The sequence below is a fragment of the Emys orbicularis genome, chromosome 10 (assembly GCF_028017835.1).
Source record: "Emys orbicularis isolate rEmyOrb1 chromosome 10, rEmyOrb1.hap1, whole genome shotgun sequence".
Taxonomy (NCBI): Eukaryota; Metazoa; Chordata; order Testudines; family Emydidae; genus Emys; species Emys orbicularis.
Genome location: NC_088692.1, coordinates 26,195,137 through 26,215,640, shown reverse-complemented (window position 1 = coordinate 26,215,640; position 20,504 = coordinate 26,195,137). Strand labels below are relative to the sequence as shown.

General features: G+C 43.0%; 1 protein-coding gene across 5 annotated transcripts in view; it reads left to right on the top strand.

Moving 5' to 3' along the window:
- ABAT (4-aminobutyrate aminotransferase) overlaps positions 1-14,407 on the top strand; it is an 81,651-nt gene extending 67,244 nt beyond the window's left edge. For 4 of the 5 annotated variants that reach the window (XM_065411946.1, XM_065411950.1, XM_065411949.1 and 1 more), the window contains 7 exons: positions 1,238-1,301; positions 2,132-2,280; positions 6,146-6,283; positions 7,839-8,006; positions 9,940-10,086; positions 12,549-12,660; positions 14,286-14,407. In XM_065411946.1, the coding sequence (XP_065268018.1) occupies positions 1,238-1,301; positions 2,132-2,280; positions 6,146-6,283; positions 7,839-8,006; positions 9,940-10,086; positions 12,549-12,660; positions 14,286-14,407 (900 nt within the window). The remainder of the gene's footprint in view (positions 1-1,237; positions 1,302-2,131; positions 2,281-6,145; positions 6,284-7,838; positions 8,007-9,939; positions 10,087-12,548; positions 12,661-14,285) is intronic. The other variant, XM_065411948.1, reaches the window with a different exon arrangement.
- The last annotated feature ends 6,097 nt before the right edge of the window (positions 14,408-20,504 follow it).

Genomic DNA, 20,504 nt, shown 5'->3' with positions numbered 1-20,504 from the left:
CTCCAAAGCTGCAAAGGTCCCACTGAGGTCACCAGTCTTGTGATATATAAGGGCCATCCTTTCATAGTGTGAAGTTAAGGCACTCCCTGCCTCTGTTCCCAGGGGTGTTGGGCCTGCTTTTCTCTCCAATGCTCCCCACCATGCAGTGGGATTGAATTATTAATGGCTAAAGAAAAACTGGGTTGCGTATTTTTAGGCCCCAAATCTAGGATTTGCATTTAACAGAAACAGACCTTACAAAGTTTTACAAAACGTAACAGTAGAAGAGTTTCCATGAAATTCTAAAAGAAAAGAACAAATGCAGAAAGAAGAGGGGTTTGTTTAACTTTAGTATTCACCTTTGGTGTTTGGAAACTAAATGTTGACGACTTGGGAACCAGAGAGAAAGAGACTGATTAGCACAAGATATAAACCAAGAGCAGGAGTGGAGGCAGTTCTTTCACTTTTAAGATTAGATCACAAAGAAGGGGACTGGTCTCTTTAAAATAACCCAACAGTGTCCCTTTTAAAGTTCAGCTAATGTAAAGTTTCCATATGCTTTATATTAGTTTATTTTTCATTCAGCGTCCAATAAGTGAATCAAAATAGAGAGGTGTGTGGTGATCTGAGTGCAGCCCTGAGGACTCAGGTGTTCCTGTGTCTAATTGCCTCTTTGGACCCAATCCTGCAAACACCTACATACATGCTTACGCTTATAAGTATTGAAGTCATTGATCCATGTGTTGGGCAATAATTCCCTTGTGACCTTTGGCAATTTACCATCTGTCTTGATTTCTAAAAAAATGGGCTGATTGACCTCTTTCCCCCCCCTCCCCCCGGGTGTGTTGGGAGGATTAATTAGTTAGTATTTGCAAAGCAATCTGAAGATGGAATGCTAAATTGGCCGATATTTGTCTTTAATATTCATGGTATTTACAGGAGGTCAGATAATTTTAAAGGGATGAAGAATATTTCTTGGCAAAGAAATGTGTGAATATACTTTACTGAACTTGCTGCCTGAAGAGTAAAACTTGCTTGCATTTTAGTTGAGGCAACAGCCAAAAGTAGCAAAAATCTTGCTGTCTTTCCTAATGCTCTGATGGACATATCCTTGACTGGCCATTTGATTACAAGTAGAATGTTTGTGTGTTCTTCAGTCCAGTTATGTAATCCTGTTTATGATTCCATTCCAATAAGCTACACTGCCACCTTCCTGTTGTTCGAATAGTTCATTGACATATCCTGTATTTTATTTCAGTCTCCAGGGTGCCCTGACTATAGTATTCTGTCCTTTATGGGTGGATTCCATGGAAGAACCATGGGTAAGAAAAACACTCCCCGTAACCTATATATTTTTGCCCTCTTCCTTTCTCAGATGATATTGGACACAGCAGTGCATATTTATCTCCTTGTATTTATATATTTTAAATGAAAGATTCTTTTGCAATGAATTGGTGATAGAAATACTATCAGTAAAAAAAACCATAGATTTATTAAAATATTTGGAACCTAAATCTGATGCTAATGGAATTTGTTAGAAATGTACTAAAACAGCATTTTATTTCAACTGGAGGTGTGGTTAACTGTGGATTTTCACCTTTGGGAGATGGCCCAATTTCATTCTAGGCCCATAGTTTTGCCATCTACACTATTAAAAATCTACCGTTTTTGGGGGGGACCTGCTTTACAGGATATTGTCTGATACCATTTGGTCCTGCCAGTGCAGATGGGAGAGTTTCATATTTTAAACATGTTACCTAACTGTGCTACTGCTTTGAACTTTGCAGGGCTGTAGCTTGATTTAGAACGTGGTTTGGTCTTGTCAATACTGGGAAGATGAAACCCAGATTTAACCGTAGTGGCCATTACCATCCTATAACCAGATTCTCCTAGCTTTTTTAAAATTACATTTTAAATAGTGTAGATGCCATCCAACTCTTCAGAATGATGCTCCGCCTAATAGAAATCCCCAAACCCAATCAATCAGTACTCCAGAATAATCAAATATAAATTAATCTGAACACTGCAGTTAAAACGGAATCATCCAATTCTTTCCAGTAGCCCAGTAGAAGACAATTTCTCACCTCTCAGAATGTTTCTTTCCTTATTTCTAGTGAGTTTTTGTTTCAATTTTTGTTTTTCTGGTTTTTAGGTTGCTTAGCTACAACTCACTCTAAAGCAATTCACAAATTAGACATTCCATCATTTGACTGGCCGATTGCTCCATTCCCAAGACTAAAATACCCCCTGGAAGAGTTTGTGAAAGAGAATCAACAGGAAGAAGCCCGCTGTTTAGAAGAGGTGAGTACTTCACTGTCTGCATTCTGTTTTCATTTTGAAATAATGAAGTTAGTGGGATTAACTGCTGTTAACTTGGAAGAAAATTTTCAGGAATTGGAACGGCCTTGGATGAAAGCAGTACTCCCTAAGCTGTTACAGTTAATAGCCTGCCTCCGCTGCCATTTAAAAAGAACGGTCTACTATGAAATTATGAATGGTCTGCAGAAATTTGCCCCAGAGTGAAATTTCGCATACAAGGAAAGGTTTGTTTAAAAACATGTGAATTAATTTTCTCTCCCAAATTTGGGAGAGGGAAATGTGCACAAGGGTGAGCCTCAGTGTGCTTAGTCCTCTGAAAAGCAACTCTGTAAAAGTGACATGGACTTTCCTGCTTTTCTATGTAAAATTTCTGGATTCAGGCTCTGATCCTATAACCATGAAGTTATATGCCGGTGTGGCTCCCCAGTGAAGCCAATGAGGTCTGCCTGTGCAGGTGTAGTGGGGTCCTATGCAGAGCCAGTTGCAGGATTGAGGCTTTCATTTCCAAACTAAATCTGGAAATCAAGCTTTGTTCCATTCTGCCTTTTACATCATCGCTAAGGCTATATTTTAGTCACGGCTATTTTCAGTAAAAGTCACAGATCGGTCACGGGCAGTAAACAAAAATTCACAGCCCGTGACTGTCCATGACTTTTACTATATACCCCTGACTAAAACTTTGGGGGAGGGTGGCTTGAGGGGGACGGCCCGTGGGGTTGCTCGGAGGAGGTGGGGTTGATGGGGCTGGGGCTTGCTCCCTACCTAGCTCCTGAGCTCCACATGCTCCTCCTCTCCGCCCCAAACCCCGGTTCTGCAGCTCCCATTGGCTGCGAATCGTGGCCAATGGGAGCTGAGGGGGCGGTGCCTGCCCGCATAGGCAGCCCATGGAGCTAGGAGCTGAGAGAGGGGAGTTCCTGTAGCCCTTCCAGGGAACCCGCCTTGGGTAAGCACTGCCCCGCCTCCCCATACCCAAACTCCTGCTGCTGGGGGGGCAGGGCAGGGGGAGGGGAGGCAAAACTGGCCCAGAGGCTGCCCGAGCTGCTCAGGTGGCCTCCGGGCCAGGCACACCAGCCACTGCAGCAGTCATGGAGGTCACGGAAAGTCATGGAATCCGTGACTTCCGTGACCTCTGTGACAAACACGGAGCCTTAATCATCACTAATAGCAATCCTGCAGTCAGAATATAGCTGATATTTCTGTTGAAGCATAATGCAGAATAGAGTCCAGGTTGCTGTGCTAAGATAAGTAAATGCTTGTTTTATTAGTAGAAATGACTCAGGGCAGACACATGTTGAGTAAAAAGGTGTATGGTTTTTTTTCATAGCCACTTTTCAGCATGATCTTAACATAGCTTAAATATTCCCCTTTCATGATTCCCAGTATTCTGGCCAACTCTTCCTGATTATTAGATATTTGTGCTTCAGGAAGAGTTTTATCCTCCTTATAAACCTTCTTCTTTCCTCTGCACAATCCTGAAGCAAAGCTATGCAGAACATGGTAGGTTTCGGTGTTATTTCTATGAATATTATATCTGCCCCATTTTAGATGCTCAGTGTTATTCTGTATAACTGCATGTGAGTAAAGCAGAGGAGGTTGTTACGGGGAAAACAAACAGGAAATAAAACAATGACAGATAAGGTATTTTTGCCGAGAATACCGAGGGTCCTCAACAGAACAGTGGAGGAGCTCTTAATTGGGAAATGTGCCCTTGCATGGCTCCAATCAAGCTAGCTAGTTTATTTTTCCAAGACCCAAATATAGGATCAAAAGGATACTAAACCCTTAAAGTCCTCTGTCTAGAGAGGAAAAGGGGTGAGCAGGCAGGAGCAGCTGGACGTAAGGCTCTGACAGAGATACTGAGGATATGTCTACACTGCAATTAAAAACCCGCGGCTGCCCCATGCTAGCTGACTCGGGCTTAAACTAAGTGGCTGTTTAATGGCAGTGTAGAGGTTCAGGCTTGGGCTGGAGCTTGGGCTCTTGGACCCTGCAAGGTGGGAGGGTCCCAGAGTTCAGGGTGCAGCCTGAGCCCAAACATCTGCATTGCAATTAAACAGCCCCTTAGTCTGAGCCACATGAGCCAGAGTCAGCTGGTATGGGCCAGCCGTGGGGTTTTAATTGCAGTGTAGACATACCCTGAGAGTATGCTGCATGGGCTGTCTCTCCCAGCCCAAGAGTAGGAATGTCTCGGCTGATTGGAACATACCCATAACTTGCAAGGAGAAAATGAAGTTTAAGTAGGTTCCTGCATGTCAGCCTTATTTGTTTTTTTAACCCATTTCTCTGACTACTCTGTTCTTGCTAATAAGTAGTACTTTGTTTTGAAAAGGCTGACCTGTGTTGCTGCATACAGTTTGTGGTTACAGAACTTCCAAGAGAGAATACTCCTGCAAGGAGCCAAGCCAAATTGGCCCTGATAAAGGAGCCCTGGTGGGAAACAGGGATGCCACAGCCGAGGGACACCCAGTCTGAGGCTATGTCTACACTACTGCGGTAAGTCGACCTATGCTACGCAACTCCAGCTACGTGAATAACATAGCTGGAGTCAACGTACCTTAGGTCGAGTTATCGCAGGGTCTACACCGCAGGGGGTTGACGGGAGAAAATCTCCTGTCGACTTACCTTACTCTTCTCATCAGGGGTAGAGTACAGGGGTCGACTGGAGAGCGATCTGCAGTCAATTTGGTGGGTCTTTACTAGACCCGCTAAATCGACCACCAGTGGATCGATCTCAGAGCATCGATCCCTGCTGTAGTGTAGACCTGCCCTGAGAGTGGCAGTGAAGTGGAGGCCCCAAGCCCATCACCTTGAAGCATGCCCTCACAAGAGACTGCAGAGGGTTACAAGGCATAGCAGCTCTGTGATCTCAGACAGAACAATGATGAATTTGACACCTCATAACTATTTATACTTCAACAGGTTTGGATGTCCTAAATGAAGCACTATCACTCCACAGCAGGATCATTCAGATGGGCATGTTGGGTTACACTGGAGAGGTGGTTGGTTTTTTTTTTTTTTTTTTGGTTTTTTTTATTCAAACCTGGATAACATCAGGAAAAACTACAAGCATAGCAAAATGCTTTTGGGATACATGCTGTTATGACAAACAGCAAAAGAACATGTCAGTGGAGAAAGCAAGGATGCAAAGGATCAGTTCACAAACTTAAAGATTATAAAGAGATGGTGATTTGTTTGAAAGACCCTATAGTAGCTGATGAGCACCTTCAGAAAAGTGTCACTTTAAATAGCATAAACTGTTACCAGCCCCAGGAAGCTTGGAGTGGAAATTTCCAGGCACAAATTATATTACTAACCATCAACAACTGGTACTCTGGGATTAATTAAAATTTTTCTATAAGATGTTCTCAGCAACAAAAGTTCTGCACTATTTAATCTGATTAATTTCAAAGCATCTGCAGTATATTTCCTTGTAATACTAATAATTCAAAATGATTAGATGAGGTTTCACTTAGTGGCACAATATATAACTGTTTTTTCTTCAGCATCACTTGAGTGGCTTAATAAACAAAAGTGGTGTCCATTATTTCCCTGAGTTTTGCTACAACTTTCAATCAAGCATTATTGTAAATTAATGTGAGCTGTGTTAAAATGGTTTAAAATTATAGCACTTTAACATAATTAAAATTAAGAAGTAGGTAACCATCCTAATTTCTGCAGCAACCACATGTTAATTTTTTCATCTTGATGTTTGTGGGTTTTGATACCACCAATGCTCTTTGCACCAAAGAAGTCCAGCTTCTGGTGCCAGGAAGGACTAGTTTTTCCTGAGAGGAAACTTGCCATTATGTCTTGGGAGGAAAATGTAATATTCATGTTTGATATATAGGTGGAAGATCTGATTGTAAAGTACAGGAAAAAGAAGAGGATTGTTACTGGAATAATCATTGAACCAATTCAGTCAGAAGGGGGAGACAATCATGCTTCAGATGACTTCTTCAGGAAGCTACGGGACATTACCAGAAAGGTAAATCAAACATTTAGAGGTCCACTAACTGGTTAGCTGAGTCTGCAAAACTTCATTCCTGCTTCTCAAGTTAACTGGCATTTTCTCCAGACCATTTCAATGGGTTTCCCATACTCCCCTTCTGAAGACTAACATAAGAGTCCAAACATCCTGGAAGACCTCTAAAATGGCACTGGTGGCAATGATGTGTATGTGCTCAGACCCAACAGTGCCTCTTCACCAGCACAGTAACACCTCCGGTTCCATTTGAAGTGTTCTCAGAGAGTTAGCAGTGACTTGTTCTGTTGAATAAATTCCCCCACTCTCAAGGGAGACCAAGGGATTGGTCCAGTCTGATAAATCCTGGTTCCACATCAGTATCCTTAAGCTATAAAGCTAACTTCCATAGAGAGGCTCACGCAATTCCAGGAACAGTAGTTGGGATGGTGAAGAAGTATTTTTCTTTCTGGAACATTTGCACTTGCAAATATAGACCCAGCAACAGTAAAAGCAGAAGTTGAGTCCAGATGTAAGTTCAGATGTTCCAGTAAATGATAAAAATGGACAAGATGTCTTATGACATTTGGAATATCATGGGAACCATTTAAAAGGGGAGATGAGACCTACCTTTCACTTTCTTCTTGTAAATGTTCCGGGCGAGAAACCTGAATGTGTGTTCATGGAAAAACATGTTAATGACATTTGAGTAACCCTGTTCTGTAGGATGAAGCAGCATCATTTCTCTTTGTTAACAAGTGCTCTCACTGCCCACTCATTTTTCTCAGTGTGGCATCATTTGAGCAGTTTAGATTAGATGGGCAAGTATGAGGCTAAGTCGAGCAGTTTTTGTCTTGCCCAAACTGAGGATGTGCCAATGTTGTAACAATACTGTGTTGAGAACACTTAGTAATCTGTTTTAATGTGACTTTTCAAAATCTCCTTGCCCGCACAGGATCAGTGGAGTAGTCCATTGCAAGTAACATGTTTTTGTTTTGTTTTTTTAAAAAGGGCTGGAATTTTCAGCTAGTCAGGGTGACTTGATTGGCCGACCATTCCAAAGTGCTTTACGCTACAGAACAGATGTGCTGGGATGTTGCTTGTGTCTATCGAACGTGACTGGCCCCCAGTGTTGTAGGTGGAAACTTTCAAAAGCACAAATGGAAGTTAGGCTCTAAACTCCCATTGACTTTCATTGGGAGTTTAAAGTCTAACTGCTTTTTGAACTTTTTTAAATCGCTCCCTTAGCGTTTTCTAATATCCCTTATAAATGTTTTGATACAGTCTATCTAAAACATGGTTCTTTTCTCTGTTGTCCTCACAAGCTTGTATAGAAACCAGATTACTGTGTACCTTCCTAAAAAATAGCTGAATTTCTTTTGAAGCTGTAGTCACAAAGACCTAAAAGATAAACTGTTTTACAGACTGACGTGAGAGAGGTGTTCAGAACAGTTCTCCTGACATATTGTTCTGTGCACTATTCTTTAACTCTTAGTATTTATGTATTTAGTAAGAGAGGTGAATATTTGTTTTGGAAACATGGATTCAAGTTCCCTGATCTCTCAATCTCTCTGAACAGCATGGCTGTGCATTTCTAGTGGACGAGGTGCAGACAGGAGGCGGCTGCACTGGGAAGTTTTGGGCCCATGAACACTGGGGCCTAGATGACCCAGCCGATGTGGTAACATTTAGTAAGAAGATGCTGACAGGAGGATTTTTTCACAAGGAGGAGTTCAGGCCCAATGGTGTAAGTGTTTTAGTGTACCTTGGATTCTGTAGTCCTAAGTGTTAATGAGTGAAGGAAGATGGTCCATTTCTGGGAGTGATTCTAAAATGTGCTGAACCTTGGGACATGCTTCTGTCCTCAAATGCCTGGTGAATAGTATTGCTGCATATATAATAAACTCAGCTGTCCTGCAACTGAGTTCATCTGATATGTGGCAATGCACATGGCTTATTTGAGTACGATGGAGCTATTATTTGACACAAACATTCTGTATACAGTAACTCCTCACTGAACGTTGTAGTTATGTTACTGAAAAATGCGACTTTAAGTGAAATGATGTTAAGCGAATCCAATTTCTCCATAAGAATGAATGTAAATGGGGGGGTTAGGTTCCAGGGAAATTTTTTTTTGCCATACAGTACATTACAGTCCAGTACTATAGTTGGGAGGTGCCCCCGCCTTGCCCCACACAGGCACAGCCCACTGGCACTGGAGACAATGAGGCAGGCAAGGAGGCTGAAGGTGTGGTAGGCTAGGAGAAGCACGTTGCGCAGCAGCAGCAGCAGCTTCCCCTACTCTGCAAGCACCAGGGGCGGGGGGCTCAACCCTCAGCCTGCCCATGCCACCCCTTCCCCCAAGCCCTCACCCTTAACTCGCCTCTTCTCCCCTCCCCCATTTACTCCACACGCCGCGACCTCGCTCCTCCCCACTCCCTCCCCTGCCTCCTGCCCGCGGCAATCAGCTGGCTTGCAGCGTTCAGGAGGGAGGGGGGAGGAGCGAGGACACGGCACGCAGGCTCCCCCTGCCTCCTGAACACCGCAAGACAGCTGATTGCCGCAGGCAGGAGGCAAGGGAGGGAGGAACGAGGGCATGGCATGCAGGCTCCCCCTCTCTCCTGCCTGCGGCAATCAGCTGATTTGCGACGTTCAGGAGGGAGGAGGGAGGACTCGGCGCGCAGCCTCCCCCGCCCTCCTTTGCCTCCTGCCCGTGGCAATCAGCTGGCTTGCGGCATTCGGGAGGCGGGGGAGGAAGGGGGAGCCTGCGCACTGAGTCCTCGCTCCTCCCCTCTCTCTCCTGAACACCACAAGCCAGCTGATTGCCGCAGGCAGGAGGCGGGAGGAGGAGGGGAAAGGCACTGATCCGCGGGGTCGGTGGGCGGGAGGCACTTTGGGGGGGCGTAGGGGAGCTGATGGGGGGCTGCCAGCTGTGGACAAAGAAGGCAGCCAAACAACGTTATAGTGAAGCATTGCACAACTTTAAATGGAGCAGGGACGCAAGATCGAAACAACGTTAAGTGAGAGGACGTTAAGTGGGGAGTTACTGTAGTTTCACAGGCACAGACAGTGGGCCTAGTTCTCCATGCCCTTACGCTAGTTTAACTACAGTGAAGTTTCTGCTTCAGTGGACTTACGCTCGTATAAAACTGGTGTCAGGGAGTGGAGAATCAGGTCCGGTATTTCTAATATGCTTTATTTTCAGCACCAAATGTGAGTAAGAATTGATCCTGTACTTTTGGGCGCTATATCTCTTTTCTTCAAGATCTGCAGATTCTTTTATTCAGAATTTTTTAAAGACAATTAGCAATCTGTGCATAGTTATAAACTTAACATGTGGAAACTGAACCAATGGGACAACAATGGAAACACTAAGGCAAAACCATACCATGCTAACTGCTGGCCTCAGTTACACAAACATTCATTTCAGTGAGGTCACAAAGGACAGGGTGCCATTCTCAGCGCAGAGTGGCTTCGCCCTAGTTCTTCCTAAATGCTGTGGATCTGCTCTTCTGGGCAGGCTTTCTGTTCCTACAGCACAGAAGAGGCGCCTAGTGTTCATTTCTGGTGCCCCAGAAATTTGTTGATACCCATGTGCTCACTTTCCTTTGTGTAGAGCATTGCTTTGATTCAAATTGCCTCTCACCATCTTCCACAATTTTTTCCCCCTCTCCCTCCAGCCATATCGGATTTTTAACACCTGGCTTGGAGATCCCTCCAAGAACCTCATGCTTGCTGAAGTCATTAACGTTATTAAGAGGGAAGACCTTCTAAACAATGCAGTCCATGCAGGGAAAGCTCTACTAGCCGGGCTGTTGGACTTACAGGTGACTTGCAGGGTTCAGGAGGGGATTCCGATCTGGGGCAGAGGGTTCAGGATGCAGGCTCCAGCCAGGCTGTATTTACCAAAGGCGGCTCCCAGTTGGCAGCACAGCAAGGCTAAGGCAGGCTCCCTGCCTGCCCTGGCTCCATGCTTCTCCCGGAAATAGCCGGCATGTCTGGCCTCTAGGCGGAGGCCTGGCCAAGTGGCTCTGAACGCTGCACGTGCCCAAAGGTGCTGCCCCCACATCTCCCATTGGCCACAGTTCCCAGCCAATGGGAGCTGCAGAGCCGGTGCTGAGAGCAGGGGAAACATGCAGCGTTTCCCTGATCGCCCCTGTGCCTAGGGGCTGGACATGCCAGCTGCTTCTGGGAGCTACGCGGAGCTGACCAGACTTTTAACGGCCTGGCAATCCTAGCTTCCTGGTGAGCCAGCACTCGCGGCTCCAGCCCCACCGGGGAGGTGTGGGGGCGCTGAAGCTTGTGGCTTCTAGCCTGGGGCATAGAGACTTGCTGCAGGCCGGATCCAGGCCACGGGCAGTAGGTTCCCCACCCCTGGACTAGATGATCACAATAGTCCCTTCTGGCCTTAAAGTCTATGAGTCTGAGTTCTACTATGTGGTGTACAGTCAGTGTACACAGGTTTAATTGTCCTAGTTTTATTGTTTTAAGGTTAAGTATCTCCTTGTACTACAGAAGTCCCACTTGTCTTCTAGACAAGAAAATGAAGAGATGGTGGGCCTTTTCCACCGCAAGTATTAAAGTTTTTATCGACTGAGGTCTTTATCGCACTGCTCAGCATAGAGTCTGAGCCCCATTGTGATCACCTGCAGACTGCCTCATACATACAATCCTGGTGCATTCACTGAAGTTGTTTTTAATACAAATAAAATCTGGGCTTACTGATGCCTTTACAATAATCAAGGCAATCTGTACTAGCACAAAAGGTTTTTGAATGGCTATTTATTGTTAGATACTAAGCTAATGCTAGAAGTACTTTTGAACTGAGAATCTATTGGCACTTAGAAGCTGTGTGACTAAGATAGGGGAAGTGTTTGTCCAATCTGTGAATAGTAGGTGGGCAGAGAGGAGCACAGTCAGCACATTTGTTTGCAAATGGTTAATGCTGTTCTCCCTCAGGATCTACTCATTAATGATCCTGCCTAAGCAGACAGGGAGAAGTGACAATGTGGTTTGTTTTTCTTTGAGATTTATGGGGCAAATTAAAATTGTTTACTCTTAACTTCAGTTTGCAGGATTTGTGTCCTGAAGCTGAGTTATGATGGGTTCAGCCTGTGGACATGACAGATCTCGCTGCCTCAGCTTCTGTACTAAACTATTGATCATGGGTTGTTGTGTTTTGTTTTTTTTTTAATTAAAAGCAATCCTATAGAATATACCAGACATTAGTTCAATGTGCTGCACAGAGACAGTCGTACATAAGGCCATCTCCTCAAAGTGTGGTGCATATAAAATATAATGGATTCAAACAAGAACTGGATAAGTTCATGGAGGATGACTATTAGTCACGATGGTCAGGGATGCAACTCCATGCTCAGAGCAACCGTAAACCTCTGACTACCACAACCCGGAGAAGAAGATGGGGTGGATCGTTCCGTAATTGCCCCGTTCTGTACACTCCCCCTGAAGCTCTATTGGGCCACTGTTGGAGACAGGATATGGGCAAGATGGACCATGATCTGACACAGTATGGCAGTTCTTATGCTCTTATATTGGGGAATGAGATTTTTCTTCCTATACAGAAATTCCCGCTGTTGCCCTTTTTCATTTTTCTCTTTTCATTAAAAAAGGCTATGTCCCAACCACACAGCAGTGCATGCTTCCTTGGGGAATAAAGAGCTAAACTCTTACTAGTTTCACTTAGAAAACAAAGTTACCACTTCACTAGAAATAAGCATCATATAGGCCAAGGGGTTGAATATACCTACTGTGCATATGTATTTTTAGCAACTGAATATATTTGTGTCTAGCAAAACTTGCAGCTTATTGCAACATGAAGATAAGCTGGTTTCTAGCACCATTCAATAAGCGGTTTGGGCTCAGATTTGCCTTGGTAGTATCCTAAATGTATAGAATGGGTGCATTTTAAAAATCCAAGTAAATATTGCCTATTGATCCTGTTCTGTGGTGTAAACTCTGTCAGACTCCTTTACATCCTTATGAGAGAGAGAGAACACACGTTTCTACCAGCCATAGACATCTAATCTTCTGATTACTAAACTCTCCAGCAGCACCAGGCAGTTACTGCAGCTGGGTAAATAGGTCACAGGGCCCTGTGTCAGAAATTAAAACTGTGTAATATTTCCATGTCTGCAGAAACTGAGAAGGCAAAGTTTCCACGTTGTAGAATGCCAAGGTGCACAGCTCACCAGTAAAATGCCCTGGAGTCTCTGCTGGAAAGGTCTGACAGCAGATATAAGAGTAATGTTCCCATAACTCTTTATTCTAGGCTCGTTACCCACATCTCATCAGCAGAGCGAGAGGACGAGGGACATTCTGTTCGTTTGATACTCCAGATGATACAACTAGGAACAAGCTAATTGCAATAGCCAGAAACAAAGGTATGATAAAGTCTGTCCGCATGTCATGCAGGAGAGTGGCTTTCAGTATCACATCCCCTGCATTTGATTTTTCTCCTGTGGCGTATGAATGAAAAGTTCCAGAAAAGTTTGTTTTCCCTGGCTGGGGAAATAACATACTATTTCTGTAAGCACGATGCCAAAGCCTCAGGTTGTTTCCACATTCGGGATGTAAGATAACAGAAATGTTCCCCTTATGTTCTACGTACAGCCTAATATCACTTCAGTGGAGATTTTAATTTTTATATTAAAATAGAGTCTAGTTCTACCAAGGCTGTTTTTTGTTAGTGAATACATTTACACCACCACGCTAATTTATCATGTATTTATAAATGATATTTTATAATGCCATTTATAATTTGAATTTTTTAATTAGAAAATGAGATCTTTTTTCTATAACAGTTGAATGTTCTAGTTAGGCTGGTAATACGCGAAATGTATTTGTGTATCGAAAACCACATAATCATGTGTGTGTGTGTATATATCCCTATGTAATCCACTGTTCTTGCGTCGTAGTTTACAATAATTTATAGTTTATAGAATGGTCTAGGGTTGCCAGTTGGATGAATTCCTGGAGGTTTCATTACATGACATGATCTTAAATTAAAGATTAATCTTTAGGTCCTGGAGACTCCAGAACAATCCTGGAGGGTTGGCAACCATATCCCTGTCACACAGTCCCTCCTTCCCCCACCTTCAGTTGAAAATCGGCTGGCAATCTCATAGGATGCCCATGGAACAATGGGTTTGAGAAACCTACATCACATGACACTGTACCCATCCCATGAGGTATTGCAAACCCTTCCCAAAGCATCCTGTGGCCAGTTTCACAGTGGGATAGCTATCCACAGTGCACTGCTCTCTGTGTCAATGCAAGAGTTGCTAGTGTAGAAGCACTCAGCCGACACAAGGAGCATAGTGTGGACGTGCAATAGCGGTTTAATTAAAGCGGTTTAGTTAAGGTCGCATAACTTTGTAGTGTAGACATGGCCAGCTGAGCAACAGAGATTTTAACAGTACTGCAGCCTTTGATTGGGAGAACGGATAGATTGTTTCAGAATCAGGAGAACACTTCACATTTTTTTTAAAAACTTAACAGGGATTAAGTGATTGGCCAGTCCCTTTGGATGGTTACCCTTGACCTCCTGTACTCAACAGTGTATTAAATACAAAAACGTCACACCAAAGATGAAAACTAGCAAACATCTTGTTCTGTGATGTAGGCACAGAAGTGACAACGACAAAGAGAGTGATGCTTTAAGAGTATTAATGCTTGTTTTCAGTCGTTGTCACTGCCTGAGCATCACTCTCTTTGTGATACTATTTGGCCTCCCTTGTCACGGCTAGGACTACTTCCAACATTTCAAACATCTGGTGAACAGCATCAAACAGCTACCATGCTGCTTATGTTTGTTGTTGTGTCAGGTGATCAGCTCCAGGCCCCGCTGCACCACTGAAACCCCATTTATGGCTTTACATGGGTCTGCAGTGCTGTGGAGAAGCTTGTACTGGCCCTCCACACTGCGGTGAACTTCATCCTGAGAGAATGATATGTGTTGTGTATCCTACAAAGAGGGAAGTCACTAAGGTACGTCTTATTGCCTTAGGTGTTGTGCTGGGAGGCTGTGGCGACAGATCGATCCGTTTCCGCCCAACTCTGATCTTCAAGGATCACCACGCGCACCTCTTTCTGAACATCTTCAGTGACATCTTAGCAGACTTCAAGTAAACACACATTTTCCTTGCACTGAACAGTCCAGTCCTGTCCTCTAAGATTATGAAATTAGTTTACTTAATTGATATATATTTTCACTTACAGGACAAAATGTGAATTCATAAAATGAAGCTGTTGTTTTTTTCCCATGCTTACCAGCAAGTCAGGCTGTTTTAAACTGAAACTCTGGACGCACATGGAGCTTTGGAGTTTCACAGACCCCCAGCAAGTGCATCCAAATGCCTATGATCTGAGCAGTGTGTTTGCAAGGGATATTGCACTTGTTGAGTGCTAGATTGCACTCCATTTTCAGCCTTGGGTCAGAGCAGGAAACAAGGAATAACCCTACAGACATGCACTGCCTTGCATATTTGATTATTTAAACATAACACAATAATATCTATATTTTCATAGGTAAATGCTGTAACTTTCCATTTTCCACTTTGTATCCAGACGAAGCAGCAGGTCTTGTGAGTGTGGGGTAGAAGCTTAGGAGATGTGTCTGCCAAGCAGAAAGTGCCATTGTCTGACAGTGACTGGGAGGAAAGAACAGATGTTTCAAAGTAAGCTCTGCTTTTCAGCACTGCCAAGTACAGTATTTCAGAGAATCACTTCCAGCTGTGTTCCCATAAATACTAACACACAATCTGCCATACCAGACTGGACCAAGGGACCATCAGATCTGCTACCCTGCCTTCGGCCTATACCTAATTCTTCAGAGGCACTGATGCATCTGGCCAGTTGAGCGGTACATGGAAGTGATGGGGGGAATAATTCCTTTCTGGCCCGTGATTAGTTATTCCTAATGTAAACAGTCAGCCTTGTGCACACAAACCTGTACCCAAAGGTTTCTGAATTGCTGAAGCTTAGGAAATAAAATGAAGCATGTACTGCCGCCTTATTTTAGCAATCTAAAATGTATTGGGCTGCAGGATTATTTAACTGGCTTGCCCATAATATGCAGCCATTGATTTAGCAAAATTTCTAAGCAAATATTCAAGATATTTTGCAAAACCACAGATGCATTGTTTTGTACCGAGCCATTACTTGACATCAGATCTGTTGTGATGGAGTCCTTACTAAGTGCACAGTTCTAATGCAAAATAATTCTATTGTTTTAGTAGATTTCTTCTCTCACACTTGAGGGGTCCTTTAGAAAATCACAGGATCTATAAATGTCGGTGGTCTGTTAATCTGTTCCCTATCAGACAGTTGTTTTGGGGTAGCTCCTTTATATATGTCTTTCCTCGATCTAGTAGAAAGGATATTTTCATTAAGCTGATTTGCTGAGCTAATACTGTTATGTATTCCCTTTCTCTTCACTAGTGAACGTTTGAATTTTGACTGAATAATGACTGAACGTTATTCAGGGTGAAAAATATTTTGAACTGATTTGTGAATTTTTCATGTCCTGAGACAATAGATAAGTATTACAGATTAAACTATTAAGCTCCCAGTGGCCAGTAGGTTCTACAGTGCAATTCAGTGGAAGCACTTAAATATTTAGGTTGAGACCTGCACATAGGAGATTTAGACATACGTTCTGATAAGTTCAGTGAAAGATGTGTCTAAGTCTTCTGGTCTGCTTTGAAAATATTTCTGCCTAACAAGTAACTTTCATAATGACTGGCAACTAGCAACCAAGGAAATTCACTTCTGCTGATTTAAAAATAAGCAGATTCATGTAAGCCTGTCTGTGCTACACACTGTTCTGGAACTTGTTGGTCAGAATTTTCATAGTATAGACAGGGCTTTTGACTGTAAGTTTTCTGATGATTATCTGTAAAAGTTCATAGTTAGGGAAATAGTCAGCAAAAGTCAGGGTAAAACTTGGAATTGTATGTAGATTACAAAAGACTTGATGGAGGGTTAGTGAATAACTGTACAGTGAAACCTCATTGTCATCACAGTCCTAGTAGGTATAATGCTATCAAGAAGAAAGTCAAACTAAGAAATTCCTCATTTGACAACATTTTGGGAATTAGTTCATTCAACATATCAGTGCAGTAGATTTTAGTAAATGTCTCTAGCAAGTCTTGTACTTTTACAGAATCAAAGGTCCAGTAATGAAGTCTTATCACATCCTCACTTTTATTATAAATCCTCTAGGTGTTTTTAATAACTTTTACTGACACTCAGTAACTGTGTAAAATTGTGCACAATGTATGTTGATCCGATTATGTTAGAAAACATACTCAGAGAGCACTGCAGCCTAAGCATAATAAAGTAATATTGTTTACAGCATATTGTGGACAGTGCCAAATAAATGTTTAAACAAAAATACCTAACTGCACTTCATGATGTAACTGGTGGTAATGTACACGAATCCATGAAATAAATAAGTTTCCTGTGTAATCAGTATTCTTAAATAAAATATTTATAATTGAACTCCTCCAGTAAGTAGCCCTTTTTATTGTTAGAAATACACTTTTTAAATAAAAATATACAATCATAATTGTTATGCTTACTACATAGTTCTGTATTTGTATATACTCTATGGAGGATTGTACACCATACACATAGCCCACTCATTCAGGTGATACCTCTGGCTGCATTGGTATTTAAGCCAAGAGGAAGCACAAGCCAACATGACTGCTTCGTCATTTCCTTTTGCTTTACTGCAGTAGTATTGAGTTCTGCCAAGCCATAGGAATGATGTGAACTCCCACTACTGGCTCTGCATTAGTAGACTGCAAATCAGGGTTGGTCTGAGTGATGTGTTTAAGTGGTGGTGATTTCCCCCCTAAAATACCAAAAAAAAAAAAAAAAAAGAGCCACAGGCGAGGTGTGGAAATAACCCTGAAAATTATAGCTAATTCTTCCAGTGTAAGTGAACATTGAGAGCTGAATTATTTGCCATTGTCCTAGGTTTGCTCCATGAAGTAAAAATGCATGACAGATAAAAAATGCTGTAAGGACTTGACTTAAGCACTTCAGAACAACTCAACATTTGTAAGTTTTTCTTGTATTTGTGATAGAAATGTTAAAGTTACAATCCAGCAGACTTTTCACGTACAGGTCTTTGATTTATACTCAGCGCTGAGTGAGCCCCTTCCAGATGACTATCGTTTCATTCTCTGAATCAGTAGTTTTCTCAACATCAGTTGATTAAGTCTCACAACACGCCAGCAAGGTAGATCTACTTACGGGTGTTGAGGATGCATTTAAAAAAAAAAAAAATCTAAGAAATTATCCATTTCAGAGATGGGGATACTGAGACCTAGAGTTTAAATATCAGTCAGCATTCACACAGTGAGTCGGTGATAACTGGGATTAGAACATTTTACTCCAAACTCCCATTTCTCTACTGTAGACACAATTCATCCCCACCTTCAGACCTCAAGGTTCACAGTACATCAGTGAGCAAATCCTGCCCGGTTCAGCACAGTGGAGGGAGCAGACATACTCCCTGCAAAGTCCTACTATGAACTTTATCCAGTTATAGCAGGATTTCACAGGACAGGTTTGAAGCTGCCCTGGGAAATGCTCTTTGTCGCTCCTACAAGCAGAAGCAAAGTGCACTTTGTGCATATCATGCTGCTGTGACTGCAGCATGTAATCCATTTGATAGAGTGGGGTCGGGTTACATCTCCATCCCTTAAGGTATGTCTAACACTTCAAACTGGGAGTATAAGTCCCATCTTGAGGAGACATAACTGTGCTAGCTCTGATCTAACTACTGCACTAAATGTAGCTGTGGCAGCAGGAGGCGGTAGCCACCCCAAGTATGTGCCTAGCATCTTAGACAGGTTGGTACTTGGCATGGCTAGCCCTTCCCCGCCCCTTGTGCCTCCGTGGCTATGTTCTATTTTTAGGGCTAGTCTACATTGGCAACGCTAAAGTGCTGCCATGGCAGCGCTTTAACGGGACTTGTGTGGTTGCGGCAGAGCGCTCTAAAGTGCTCCCAGAACTCTAAAGAAACCACTTCCACGAGGGGCATAGCTCACAGCGCGGTTTACACTGGCACTTGACAGCACTGAAACTTGCTGCGCTCAGGGGGGGTGTTTTTTTCACACCCAAGCGAGAACGTTGCAGCACTGTAAATTGCCAGTGTAGACAAGCCCTTAGTGTGCTAGCTCAATCATAGCTAGTACAGAGATAGATGCCTTCTCAAGCTGGGAATCAAACCCCAGCTCAAAGTGCAGACATATCCTTAGGGACATGGCAATCTCACATTGGCTGGCCTTTTATCCTAGCACTCATAAGATCCTGCCTTGCAGCTTGTTCCCTAATCCTTATCTTTCTTCCTCCACTCTCTTGCATACCAGTGCAGCAGAGAGGATTTTGTACTAACGTGCAGTACGTTTTTAGGAATTATTTGACTTTAGGCAAAACATTTGACAGTGAATTGTAAATCTGTCACAGAAACCAGTAATACCAGAATAATCAAGAGCAGCTATGTAATGAGAAATGGAACCTCCAAAGATGTTAAAGGTGGAATGAACGCTAAGCTAATGCATGTGATCACCTATGTTCTTCTTGAACATTTCCATTTATGATGCCTTAGTGACCTCCTTTGGCAGCTGCTCTGTAATTGCTCTTATCTGACAGGGTAGGCTTAGATAAGGATACTTTGTGCTTCTAAGACCACGACTTCATGTAGTACTTTATTTGGTCAATTTCAAGTGTTTTTGTACAGAGTAATCTATCTTATCCCACCAGCCATCCTCTCCCTTTACTAATTCAGTTCTTTTAATGTGAAAAGGAGAAAATTGCAGTGCTTTGCCCCTCTCAGGATTAGGCTCTTCATTAATATATAATGAAATTTATTACACGTGTAAAGTCCATACAGGGCCACACAGAGGGTTTTGAGGGCCTGGGCAAAATCTAAAACGGAGGCTCCCCACCCTTCCAAAAAGATTACCACTGAGGGGTGGGGGTTGGTGAGCCTGCCCCACACTCACCCCAGGGTAAGGCTCACTGGGCCAAATTTCAGTGAGTGATCTTGCAACATGATACATCAGCTTGCAATGCCACTAGGTTTGGGGGCCCTCTCAAAAAGGGCTCCTGGGCAAACTGCCCCTTTTGCCCCACCCTGGGTTGCCCTGAGTCCATGTTTTCTCCATGTACAGGCCTGCTTCTCATTATGGAATAAATCTTGCTCCTGATTTCCAGCTGGCTGGTAAGGACTATTCCCCACCCAAGGCCATGGAGCAGTAAAGCTGCTGTCCTCAGTTGGTAGGGGAGAAAGTAGAGGATTTGAATAGTGGTTCTTCCAGCCTCCCCAGGTGCGCATAGCTGTGCAAGTAGTTGCAGGGGTGGGGGATGGGACTTTATATGCCCTCTGTGAGACTGCCAAAAGCCAACACAAACACAGATACGGTGACGTTGTGCAGTCTATATGGTTTTATAAAAACTTGATAATAAGTCAATATAATGTAACTGGGATAGTTTTAGAAAAATATGGTAATAAGTGAATATAACGTAACTGGGATATGCTTCATGCAAAAGGTCTCTTGTAAGGTATCATTACAAAGCTTATAATCTACTGAGTATGATCATCTGATTTGTATAAATGTACCACTCTTGTATCTAAAACTAGAAATATAAAATGTAACTCTGAGGGCCTATTGCAATTATGTAAAGTGTGGGCCATTAATGATGTTTGGAATCTTGATGACTCCCATTAACAAGGACCATTATCTGCAGATGGCTGTGTTTACCTGTGAGTCTTCCTGTATATGTGTGTGCTGGCAAGTGAGTAATGAAGTCTTGCAGTGACATGTGATCATGTCACCTGAACTGGAATCCATCTTTAACCTGGTGCTTTTCCAGTGAGGGGGGGTGGAAACCCAGAGGGACAAAGGGTTCCCGCCTTATGCAAAAGATATATAAAGGGGTGGAAAAGAACAGAGAGGAAGAGAGGAGCCATCATGAAGAATCCCTAGCTACCACCTGAGCTGGAACAAGAGCTGTACCAGGGGAAAGAATTGTGCCCAGGCCTGGAAGGTGTCCAGTCTGAGAAAAAGCTTACTGAAGCATCTCTGAGGGTGAGATTATCTGTATTCGGTTTGATTAGGCATAGATTTGCGCATTTTATTTTATTTTGCTTGTGACTTACTTTGTTCTGTCTGTTACTACTTGGAACCACTTAAATCCTACTGTCTGTATT